This window comes from Phascolarctos cinereus, unplaced genomic scaffold (assembly GCF_003287225.1).
Source record: "Phascolarctos cinereus isolate Bilbo 61053 unplaced genomic scaffold, phaCin_HiC Scaffold_3;HRSCAF=262, whole genome shotgun sequence".
Lineage (NCBI taxonomy): Eukaryota > Metazoa > Chordata > Mammalia > Diprotodontia > Phascolarctidae > Phascolarctos > Phascolarctos cinereus.
In genome coordinates this window covers 60466382-60479519 of record NW_027555736.1, presented here as the reverse complement: position 1 = coordinate 60479519, position 13138 = coordinate 60466382, and the positions used below count along the sequence as shown (strand labels likewise).

Here is a 13138-nt window from a genome sequence, read left to right as displayed (position 1 = left end):
ACTCTACTGAAAATTTTTATTCTCTTCTCAGATCTTCTAATTCTGTCCAAGAGATTATCGTTGTTGAGTTCAGCCACATAGTAGGCATTCTGTAAAGGCTTGCAAAGTTTAACTAAATATCCAACTTTTACTTTTACTCCAAGGAACAAGAATATACCTTCGCTGCTGCTGCTGGGGACAATTTTCGCTTACCCAAACACTATTTATGCATTTTCCTTTCTCATGCAACCCTGCTGCAAACTGTCTCAATTTTTTTTCTTTAAAAAAACACCAACAATAAATTAGAAGGTTTCATCATAGACAATCAGTCCTCTGTTATGAAAAAGGCCAAATCACTGCTACCACTGGATGGTGAAAGATCTACGAAACACCCAAGAATTCCAAGTAAATAAAGATTATAATGCCATAGAGACACACCACCCACCAACTATTCCAGCCCCTGCCCACAAAGAGACAGTGTTCCAGTTGGCAAGGAGTCTCCAAAGACTGACCACCCCTTTGGAATTTAACAGGAAACACATCAAGCTTGGGAGACAGCCTGTAAACAGCACCTCCACGTCAATAGGAACAATGACAAGGCTTCCAAGGACAGAGAAATGATTAGCCTGGTGGGTGAGGAACACACAAAGAATTTCCAGTAAGTCCTAAAATGGATCCCAAATTTATTCCTAATATAGTTCCCTGTCACAGCTTTTTAAGATTCTCAATTTTTCTGGTGTTGAAAAAAATCCTTACCACACATTTTAATGCCTTTTGGAACTGACACATTCTTGGGCTAAACTTTAAATTCGAAAACAACCACTACCCATTTACACAACTTGTCCAATGTGGTATCTGACTCAGGCAGTTAGCTTGCAGATCAAGGCACTGCACTTATACCAAATTTCTCCTGGGACTCAAATTTTTATTGGACAGACTCAAACCAGCCTGGAACCTAAAATGGGGGTAGCAACTAAGGCAAAGGAATTGGGAGGGCTGAAAGTGGGCAAAAGGGAAGGCCAGCGAATCTGGATCCTAGCAGACATCCAGGGCTGCATAACAAATGCAATGTCCTTGCCACACAGGACACAGCACACAGAGTTACACCTCACAATAAAACAACATTTTAACTGGTTTCTGAAGCTTCTGGGTCTGGCACTGTGGAATGAGCACCAGAAGTGGGCGCATGGCCTCAGATCCACTGATGCCTCTGCTGATGCAAGCTTACCTTCATACCTCAATGTTTTATGACATAAAATGGGCACACTCTCCACTCCACAGGGCTGTGATTTAGGCCAAAAAGACAGCTGGGAGGAGGAAGGTCTAAGCAGCTCAGAGCAGATATAAAAATAATAATCCCTTGCATTCATATAACATGTTTACTTTTTCAAAGCACTCCTACATGAAGGGGCAGCATAATGTCACATACAATAGTGTCAGACTCGGCATCAGGAATGCCTGGGTTCAAATCCTGCTTCAGATATCAACTAAACTATGTTAATATGGGCAAGCCAATTCACCTCTCTTGTCTCAGTTTCTTCACCCGTAAAATAGGTATAACAATCCATACAGTACCTGCTTCACAGGGATGCTATGAAGTTCAAATAAGATAATGTTGATAGACCACTCTGCTGACTTTAAATCATTAATACATGTCATTTATAATTGACAAGTATTCTCTCATTAGAGCTTCACAATCAATCTGTGGGGTAGATAAGGCTGGCATTATTATCTTCAGTGTACAGATCAGGAGGCTGGCAAAGAGAGAGTGTCAGCTGTGTTAATATCACACAGCTAATTAGTAGTAGAATGGGCATTAAAGACTTGGGCAAGTCATTTGGACTTGCCTGGCTTCAGTTTCTTCATCTGTCAAATATAAGGGGTTGGAGTAAAAAGGGTCTGTCTCTAAGGTCCCTCCCTTCCACCTCTAAATTTCCTGACTCCCAACCTTATGTACTTTTCATTTAAAGCTCACAGTGGTATTTCTACAAGTTTGAGTTTCTTCCATAATGGGACTGTTGTCGCTGAAACCCACCGTCCTCTGCTGGCCTCATTCTTAGCAGTGTTCCAGAGTCTGGATAAAACCCCGTATTTTAAGTGTGTCTTTGCCTACTAGTTTCACAAGCATCAGGGACTGATTTAGTATTTGTATCTTTGTGGTAAACTTGTTGTCTTTTTTTCAAAATTTCCCAAAGAAATTAACCAAAGAAAGATGGGAAGATGAGTACTGTCTGTACTATTCTGGTAATAGAAATAACACTGAGGCAGGGGTGGGGATGGCAGTGGTGACTGAGCTGCAGACTTCCTGGCAGACTGTTCTGTTAAAGCCAAAATTTGCTGTTTCCCTGGAACAGGTCTTGTTTAGCACTGTACCATGGGGTGTGGGACCAGAAGACTGTTTTTGGAAGAGCAGCTGAACCTACAATGCCACAGCACTGGGATTTTCAGTTCAGTATCCAACTCATTCTCTGAGCCTTATTCCAATAGGCAGGAAAATGATGCACATAGAGCCAGTCTTAATTTCTTGGTTGTGGTGAGGTGCAGTGGGAAGAAAACCAGACCATGAGTCAGAAGATCTGGGTTCTAACTTTGGCTCTGCCACTTGAGGCAAAATACTCCACTTCCTCATCTGCAAAAAGAAGGGGACGCAATAAATAATGTGTAAAGTCCCTTCCAGAGCTAGTGTTCAGGTGCCATTAGAGGCAATGTGGCAGAGGAGGAGTCAAAGGATGTGGGTTCAAATCCTGGCTCAGCTAGCTACTTACTGCCTAATATATCTTAGAAGGAGTTAATCATACTCTCTAGGCTTCAGTTCCCTCATCTGTAAAATGTCAGAAAAGGACTAAATTATTCTAAGGTCCCTTTGAGTTCTAAATCTATAATCTGTGAAGATCCCAAAAGACTTCATTCTGAAAACTCCCAGGACAAACACACAAGATCAGAAAAAGGACAACCTGAGAGTTGATCTGTACTCAACTGAGGAGCTTAGGGTTTTCTTTCCCTCTACTTAAGTCCCACAACCTTGACCTCCCTAGTATCAACCAAACCACAAGCACAGAAAACCTACAAAAGCCCCAGAACCCACAGATTGGACACAGTTGTCCACTCTATCCCCGCATGAAATCTTACAGGGATTTTGAAGGCATCCACTGAGACCTGGTTCTCCATGGAGTCCAGGGATGGCCGGCGAACATTGGAGGAAGAATAGCTGATGGGGTAGGCCTGAGCAGGTCTCCTGAAGGTCATCTCTGCAGAGGCAATGGGTGGCTTGTGGGAGTTCTTATGGTAGCGGCGGATGAAGTAGGAAGAGAGCAGCACAGAGAAGATGAAAGAGAACAGGATGGCAACAGCAATGACCATCCTGCAGACTTCATCACAAAGCGGTTCTGTTGGCAAAGAAGGGCAAAGAAGTTTAATGCTCCACTGCTCTGACTTTTATTCTAATTGTTGGCATATATAATATAGACCTATTAGAAGAAGCATGGCAGGAAGGCTACAGAATCTGGCTTCTGAGTTAAGATGACCGGTATTAAAGACCCACTTTTGACTCACATTGGCTGTGTGACCCTGTGGCCTCTGAGTGCCTGGAACAATCTGATATGTGTAAAATGCTATCTCAAGGTTGTTTTAATTTGCATTTCTCTAATCAATAATGATTTAGAACTTTTTTCATATGACTCAATTGTTTTGATTTGCTCCCTATATAATTTGAAGAACATGGAACATGTTACCTACAAGACTTATGGAAAGGCAAACAATTTATGAAAAAACAAGAGCTAGAGAGTTGTGTGAGGTATAAAATGGATAATTTCAATTACATTAAATTCAAAAGTTTCTGTACAAATAAAACGAATGTAGCCAAGAACAGAAGGAAAGCAAAAAATTGGGGGAAAATTGTACAGATGCTTCCTCAGATAAAGGTCTCATATCTCAAATATATAAAGAACTTTATCAAATCTACAAGAGTATAAGTCATCCCAAGATGATTAGGGAAAAAAGAAAAAAACCCTATATTTCCTAAAATATTTATAGCAATTCTGTATAAGTTCTAGGAGAATTGCCTATCTGAACTAGGAGAGGGAGTCTGCTCAATAAGAACATATTACACTGATGAAAATCACAGGTCTGTCAAAAAAAAAAAAGACACAGAAAGGTATGTAGCACCTTTAGGTTTGCAAAGTACTTTACAAGCATTATCTCATCTGATGTGCACAACAATCTTGCAAGGTTCATGCTATTATGACTCTCCCCAGTGTTTCAGATGGGGAAACCAAGACTTTTGGATGTTAAATATCCTGCCCAACATCAAACAAGTAGATTAGAGTCTGAGATAAATCAAGGAAAGAATCTGTGTGCTGTACTGGAATCAGCACAGGAAAGTTCTACCACTAACTAGTTGTGTGACTCTGGACACAGCACCCAAGCACTGAGAATTTCCATTTTCTCACATGCAAAATGAAGGATTTAGACTACCAGATCTCTAAGCTCCCTTCTAGCTCTAAAACTTCAATCCTGGCTCATTTTCTCCTCTCTCCTTTCTTCAAACATGGCTTGTATTCATTTTTCACATGACCACAGTGAATTTCTCTCTGCATGAGTGTGAGTGTGTGTGTATGTGTGTTTATACATAGTGCATGAGAAGGGTGTGTGAGTCACACACACGAACTTGGGTCATGCAGCATTTTCCACAAGGATAGGGAAAAACTTAAAGAAAAAAAAAGGTTGGATGGTGGGGGGGAAGTCAAGAAGGGTGAAGGAGAACATTCCGGAGCTGCTCAGTCAGTAATATGTAGCAGCCAGAAAAAAATGGACATTGCAGAGTGGAATTTTCCCTTCCTTCTTCCATTCTATTATTGTTATCTTCCCATGAAGGAAAACAATGTCATTTGGGTGCCATTATGGAAGCTTTGACTATAATGTCCAGTGGCCCCAAGGGCTTGGAACATCACTCTAACAACACAAGTCTAAGTCTGGCCTGATGTACAAACCAAGAGACCCGGGGGGCCTGGCTTCCATCTGTTAGAGAATAAGGGTGCAGTGTTTTATTCACAGTATTTTGAGTTCACTGCAATAACCATGGGACCCAAGTGTGGGAACCCACATGGTACCAGGAAAAATTTTTCTGTTCCAGCATGGTTTTAAACTAAACCTTCACATAAGTCCTATTTAGCCAATAATAATAATGATTAACAAATAACTTTTGGCTTGGGTGATTCCTGCTTATTTGGTCTCTCTCCTGTTAGGCCCATTTCTACCTCATGACTGTCTGCCTCTAGAGAGCGCCTCCGGAAGACAGAAAAATGAAACTCTCAGCTGCTGATTTCTTAGGAACACAGCAGCAGCCTCCTCTGTTCGGACAATTCTTCTGAGCACTCTCTGTTCAGGTCTTATTGCCCTATTCTCTTTTAGGTATTTCTCACCCACCCAAGTCTCCCTCATCCTGCAAGGCCCAAGTCTCTCACAGGACCTTCTTGTAAGGACGTCAGCTGCCCCTGATTTTTCTCGCCTCTGTCCTCTGATGGCATTTACTATCTGAACTTTAAGCTGTAACACTGGCTAGATAATGTGAAGCATGATGTAGTGGAACAAGTGCTGAACTTGGCAGTCAGGAGACCTGGGTTCAAATTCCAGCCAGCAGACATTTAAAAGCTAAACAACTATAAACAAACAGGCTGAAGGGAAGCTCTTCAAGCCTAAGCTTCTCAGGACCTAAAATATGAATATGATCACACACAAACCTACCTCACAGGGTTGTGAGGGCATTACTTTGAAAATCTTTAAGCGCTTTATGAACATGAATTTCTGAATCTTACAGTGAACGCTCAACTAAAATCATGCTGGAATGAAACTTTTTCTCAGTACTTTCTACGGCCATACGTTTCCATTGTTATTGTGATGAAGAAGTCAATAAGCATTTATTGACTACTATGTCCCAAGCCCTGATGTCATGTCATTCAGTGAACAAACATTTTCTGTCACAGACAGAGGACTGGACCCCCTCCCTGGTATCTTGGTGAACATGCGTCTAAAAAATATTTGATGGGTCACAAGTAGATTAGAAGCTGTCCAATAAGAGGCTGTCAAACTTCTCTATCTCCCCTAGAAGGAATCACAGGCCCAGGGGGAGGCAGAAAGTGCTCAGTTAAGGAAATGAGAAAGCTAGGCATCAGTATGGCTTTCATATATACAAATACATGCTGAACAGCTGATACGGAAATCATTAATACACATTTCAATCTGGTGGTTAGCCTGAAGGCTTTGTCAGCTGCCTGTAGACTGGGGCACCTAATGAGACTGAAGCTTTTTTTCCATGATATTCGTTACATTTGAGAGCTGGGTACTACTCCTAATGAAGGCAATGTCTCAATCCATGTGGTTTGTCCAGAACTAAGGAAGACCTCCAACCTTTAATAATGCCAACCTTTGTCATCATCGGGCTCACAGAAACACTTCTTTTCTTCTGGGAAGCAGTTGCAGACTCCATATCCAGCCTTGATTCCCCTCCACTCCCCTTTCTCGTGACCACCAATAACGTCTCCCCCTAATCAGACACAGATACAAGGAATGCACAGTCATGGGTGTGTAGCTCTGCTCTTCCATTTAAGACACACAGGGAGAGGTTTTATTCAACAAAATTAGGGACAGTTCACCACGTGCAAATTTGCTACTCCTATATTTATTCAGAAGCTGGGCTCCAGAGAACTCCAAAGGTATTCACTTTTAGTTTTCGTTACAACGGGAATGACTATCTCCACTTTGCAGAATAGTAAAACTGAGGCACAGAAGGAGTAAGTGACTCAAGGTCATGCAGCTGAAGCTAAAAGCAAGGGACATAATCCTAGTCTCTGGGTTCTTAGACTAATGTTGACTCCAGGAGACTCAATCTTCTGGGGGTGGGGCAGAGAGAAGCAAACCACACAAGTTACATGAGAATAAATAAGGGGCCCCTGAAAGGTAGGTAAGTATCAGATTGGCAAACATGAAAATGAGAAATGTTGGAGAAAATGTGGGAAAATTGGAACAATAATGCATTGTTGGTGGAGTTGTGAAATGATCCAATCATTTTGGAGAGCAATTTGGAACTATGCCCAAAGGGCTATAAAACTGTGCATATCCTTTGACCCAGCAATAGCACTTCTAGGGCTATATCCCGAAGAGATCATACAAATGGAAAAAGGACCCACATGTACAAAAATATTCATAGCAGCTCTTTTTGTGGTGGCAAAGAACTGGAAATTGAGAGGATGCCCATCAACTGGGGAATGGCTGAGCAAGCTGTGGTATATGAATGTAATGGAATACTACTGTGCTATAAGAAATGATGAACAGCCTGACTTCAGAAAAACCTGGAAAGACTTGTATGGTCTGATGCTGAGTGAAGTGAGCAGAACCGAGAGAACATTGTACACAATAACAGCCACATTATGAGATGACTAATACTGATAAACTTAACCCTTCCTAGCAATACAAGGATCTTAGGCATCTCCAAAGGCCTCATGATGGAAAATGCTATCCACATCCAAAGAAAGAACTATGGAAGTTGAATTGCTACTTTTTTTTCTCTTCTGTTGAGTTTTGTTTCCTCTTTCTGATGGTTCCTCCTATTTGGTTCTAATTTTTACTTAAAACATCACTAATGTGAAAGTATGTTTAATAGGAATGTATATGTGTAGCTTATATCAGATTGTGCTCTGTCTTGGGGAGGGTGGGGGGGAGAAACAGGGAGAAAAATTTTAAACTCAAAAGCATATGGAAGTGATTGTTGATAAATTAAAATAAATTAATAAAAAAATTTAAAAATATTAAAGATGAGGAAAAAAATTAGAAAATGAAAGGCAGGTTAGCATGTGAACTGTTAAGAAAAGAACATATGCATTATGGATATTTGTATACACATACCTCCCTCTCCACTTCCCTCCCCTTGCAATTAGACTAGAAGCTCTTTGGGAAAAGGACTTTTTTTTTCTATCTGCATATCCCTCATATACATATTTGCTGAATAGGATAGAATGGTAGGGCAGATGGAGATGAACCACTAAGCAAGGGTCCATGGGACCATGAAAGGTCACCAGGGCTATATTCCGGGGGGACAATGTTCTGCAAGGGTTTCATACGTATGCAATCTTGAGGGCAGATATGAAGATCTCGACTTTCCACGGCATCACAGCTGCCATCAGGACAAGTCTTGAGGCTTGGCGTGCAGGTCGAATAGTTCTTGGAAATTCCTAGAAAAAGAACAAATGGACATCTTCTATTTCATAGAATTATTCAGAATCCTCGAATCTCAAATAGCCCCATCACCTCCTTTTGGAGATAAAGAAGCAAGGTACAGAGAAGGGCAGAGACTTGCTCAAGGTCATAGAGCTAAAGAATAGAAAGACCAGGGTGAGAAATCATGTTGCTTGATGGGCAGTCTAGGGTTCTTGCTATCCCTACATGCTAATTCTTAATTCTAGCAGGGAGATTCCAATAACTTCCATTTTGCTACTAAAAGGGCCCACATTTTCTCATCCCCTAGCTCAGTCTCCCACATTTCACCTGCCAGCTCAGTTCCTTCCAAAGAATCAAAGAGAAAGGGAAAATAAAACAAAACTCTTGCCCTCTCATATTCCTTTCCTAGGCCAAGACTCCAATCAGGAGTCTTCCTGAAATGAAAAAAAAAATGTCATCCTAATCTCTTCTTATTTATAAAATTCCACCTATGTCCCAACTTCAGTCCTAGACTTCCTTGAACAAGAAGAAGACACTGAATCCTTCTAGTTCCTTCCATAATCAGAGCAATGAAGAAAAAACAATGGCTTATCTGTCCATTTCTGTTCTCTTTCTCACAGCATCTAATCCAATACTTAGCCCATACCAGGCACCCTGTAAACATTAATTGGTTTACTGACTGGATTGACTAAACAATAAAAATAATAATGATAGCTTACCTTTGCCATCTCCTTGTCTCCACTGGCATGTGCCCATCAGAGTGCCCAAGCCACCACACTCTTCACACTCTAAACGTCTCTTGTTCACAGCACATGAAATTGGACAGCCCTCCTCCTCAGGGGAAACTGGGAGAACAGCAAAAACATAAAGCTTGGTACTGATTATGGGACTTCAGTTAGCAATCTACACTTTGATCTTCAATGTCTTCCAGGCCAAGGGCCATGTCTACCAAGCTTCCAGGAGATGGTACTAATCAAGCTAAGGCAAAGAGACATTGAAACCCAGTACACCTAGATTCTAATGAAGATAATTCAGTTGAGAATGTTCAGAAAAGGTCCACTGAAGTCATCAATGAACATTTATTAAACACCTACAACAAGCCAGGCGTCTGGCCAGGTGGTAAGGATACAAAAAGAAACATGAAACAATCTCTGCGTTCAAGCATCTTACAATCTATCAGGTGAGACCACATGTACACATATAAGTGTATTTCAAATACACGCAAAATAAACATAAGATGTTTTTGCAGAGTGAGGCACTAGCAGCTGGGAAAATTATGAGGGCCTCATTAAGGAGGGAATGTCTGAGCTGAGCTTTGAAGCACATTAAAGCTTCTAAAAGGGGCACAGGTGTGAGAGGAGTGAATTCCAGGAATGGGGGCCATATTGTGAAAAATCACAGAGATGAGATGGAATACTGTGTAATGTTGCATATTAGGAGGGAAGGGAGAAGGAGAAAGCATTTAAATAGCGCCTCCTATAGATCAGACATTGTGCCAAGTGTTTCCAATAATAAATCAAAAAGGTTCCATTCATTCAATGCAAGAGTTCCACGTGACACTCTCATCTATTCTCAAATACCTTGTCCTGTTCCCTCTGGAGCCTTGCCACATGCTAACCCTGGATTGTTCCCATCTTCAGCCTCCATCATCCCTACTCCTTTACCACTGAATGGACCTAGAGGATGCCACACAACTGATTTGACTAGGCCCACCACACATTTCTGTTATTCAGCATGTATTGCATCCTCATTGCTAAAAGTCAGTCGAAGGATTGGTAAATTGGGAGAGAGCAGCACTGGTTAAGTGATGAGCTTGGAAGCCAGACTGCAATGGATGAACCTTTCTACAATCAAAGGATTTATGAATTTAGAGTCCTTCCCACACGATTCTCCATCCAACTCAAAGTGTATGTTTCACACCTTCTCTTCTGTGAAACCTCCCTCACCACCCCTCCCGTCACCTTCTCGACTGAGGACCGTACCTTATGTAAGGCCAGTAGATAAGATCTCCCTCTTCTCTTCTCCTCCCCCCTCATACTTTCTTGACTCATTATTCCCTCCTTTATTCTAGTCTCTGATGAGATGACCCTTCTACCCAACAAGGCCAACCTCTCTACTTGATCCTAGCCCCCCTTCCCATCTTCTCCAGCACAGTGACCCATCCTTCCCATCTCTAGTCTTCACTGTCTCCATATCAATTGCCTCCTTCCCTGATACCTACAAACATGCCCATTTCCTCCATTCCTCAAAAATACTCATACTGAGAACCAGGAGAACATTGTACACAGTAACAGCCACCGTGTGCAATGACCAACTTTGACAGACTTAAGCTCTTCTCAGCAATGCAACGAACTAAAACTTCTCTAAAAGTCTCATGATAGAAAACGCTAACCACATCCAGAGAAAGAACTATGGAATCTGAACGCAGATCAAAAGACGGAAGCATACTATTTTTCTTTTTTTTTTTTCCTTCTGTTTTATTTTGTTACCTCTTTCTTGTGGTTCCTCCTATTGGTTTTAATTCTTCTTTACAATATGACTAATGGGGAAATATGTTTAATTGGAATATATGTAGAACCTATTTCAGATTTCATGCCATCTTGGGGAGGGAAGAGAGTATGGAAGGGAAGAAAATTTAAAACTCAAAAGCTTATGGAAGTGAATATCGAAAACTAAAAATAAATTAATTAATTTTTAAAATACTCATACTAGATCCTTCCATTCCTACTAGTGATCTCCACTAACAACCCTCTTCTCTCTGCCAAACTGTTTAAGCAAGTCATATGCCCTCGACACTTCCACTTATTCTCTTACTCTCTTAATTTGGCTTCAACATCATCATTCAACTGATATCGCTCTCTCCAATGTTACCAATGATCTTCTAATTGCCAAATATAACAGCCTTTCTCTCAGTCCTCATCCTTCCCAACCTCCCTGCAGCATCTGGCATTGTTGACCACTCTCTTCAGTTGGACATTTTCTCCTCTCTGGGTTCCCATGATGCTGCTTGCTCCTCCTCGGTCACCTTTGCTCGATCATCATCTACATCATGACCACTAAATGTGGATGTTTTTGTCCTGAGCCCTCTTCTTTCCCTCCACATCCTCTCACTTAGGACAGCAAAGATTCAACTCTTATCTCTATACAGATGACTCCCAAATCTACATATCCAGACCTCATCTCTCTCCTGAGCTCCAGTCCTACATGGCCAATTGCTTTTTAAGCATTTTGTACTGGATGGCCTGTAAGCATCTCAAATTCAACATGGAAAACAGAACTCATTATCTTCCTCTCTCCAACCTTCTTCTGAGCTTCCCTCCCTTGAACTTTGGAACTTCCTCACCCTCACCTGACATACCCAGCAGGCTGCAAAAACTTCTTGTTGGTATCTTCAAAATATTTATTGCATATGTACCCTTCTCTTTACTCACACATTTATCATAATAGCTCATCAACCACTGCCTTAGTCTTCTAATAGATCTCTTGGACTCATGTCTCTTTCTACTCATTCCAGCCTTTACAGAATTTTCCTAAAGCACAAATTTACGTGTTGACCCTATTCCAGTGGTTCCCTGTTATCTTTGTGATCAAATACAAACTCCTATGTCTGGCATTTAAAGCCCTTCACTACCTGGCCCCTTCTCAACTTTCCACTCTACTTGTACATTATTCACTTCCACACTTCCTATTGTCTATCCATACTCTCCTACCTGCTGTTAGTCACTCAGACGCAATGCTTTATCTTCCCCCTCCTGCTCTCAAGCTTGGAATGCTCTTCTGCTACACCCTCCATGCCCTGGAATCCCTGGCTTTCTTCAAGACTTAACTCAAGTGCCAACTTCTACAAAACATCCTTTTCTGATTCCTTCTCCTGTTACTAATGTCTGTCCCTACAAGGTGACCTGTATTTGATTTTAACATGTTTAATACACACCTTTATATTTACATATCATGCCTCCCACCAGGATATATGCTCCTTAAGGACAAGAACTATATTGTTTTTTATCTTCATAACCTCAGCATTTAGCACAGTATACACTGGCACGTTATAAGAGCTTAATGAATGCTTATTAATTGATTAAGTTGACAAATGTTTTTAGTAGCCTATATATTTTGGTACCTTATGTAAAGCATTGTGGAAGATAAAAAATAAGTCTAAAAGTTGAGAAAACATTGGGTCAAAATTCACAAAATCATGAAGATTGCTATAAAGTGTGATGCTGAAGATGGAATTTATAATTTCATTAAGCAAACTACAATGCAGTTGGGGAAGTTACAAGAATATAAATAATTACAACATAATGCAGTGGGGAATAAGTGTCATGTGAATGGTACGGATGGAAGACAAGTACTTAAAAGAAAGTTGAAAGCAAAAGTCCCAGGAATGTACTTACAATTTCCTTCTACAGAGATAGTAAGCGTTGTTTTGGACTGTTTCCTACTCTGTTTGTCTGTTGCAAACACATCGTATTTCATTCCTGTGCATTCTGGCCTTTGAAGCATGGAGGTATCATTCACAAACAGATTCCCTGTGGTGCTTTCTGGGGAGGTGATGATGCTTAGAGCACTGCAGTTAACACTGAGAGATTGTAGTTTGTAGGTAATATTCACTCCGTGGAACTCCTTGCAGTTTTCAATGCAAACTTTTCCAATCTAGGCTCAAGGAATAATTTAAGAACATTACAAGTCTAGATAACATAGAGCACTAAGAAAAGTGTGCTTAACTGTCTATAATTATAACTGCTTATAATTCATAAGAATAGTAAAAACTCAATATTCAACAGGTTAAAGTACACACAGGAGATAACTTGACCCATCTAAAAATCATATTTAGAACCATAAATGGTCTCAGAGAGCCTTCTAATCTATCTTATTTAGTTTTTTAATTGGTGTATTTTGGTTTTATATTGACAGCCTTCTAACCTATCTTGTTTATTTAGATTTTTAA

At 40.7% G+C, this 13138-nt stretch overlaps 1 protein-coding gene across 1 annotated transcript in view; it reads right to left on the bottom strand.

Annotated features, from left to right (window-relative positions):
• Positions 1 to 13138, bottom strand: part of RET (ret proto-oncogene) — a 160965-nt gene that overhangs the window by 22709 nt on the left and 125118 nt on the right. The window contains 5 exon segments of the mRNA XM_021006153.2: positions 3109 to 3365; positions 6401 to 6520; positions 8094 to 8204; positions 8910 to 9035; positions 12585 to 12843. Of these exon segments, the coding sequence (XP_020861812.2) occupies positions 3109 to 3365; positions 6401 to 6520; positions 8094 to 8204; positions 8910 to 9035; positions 12585 to 12843 (873 nt within the window).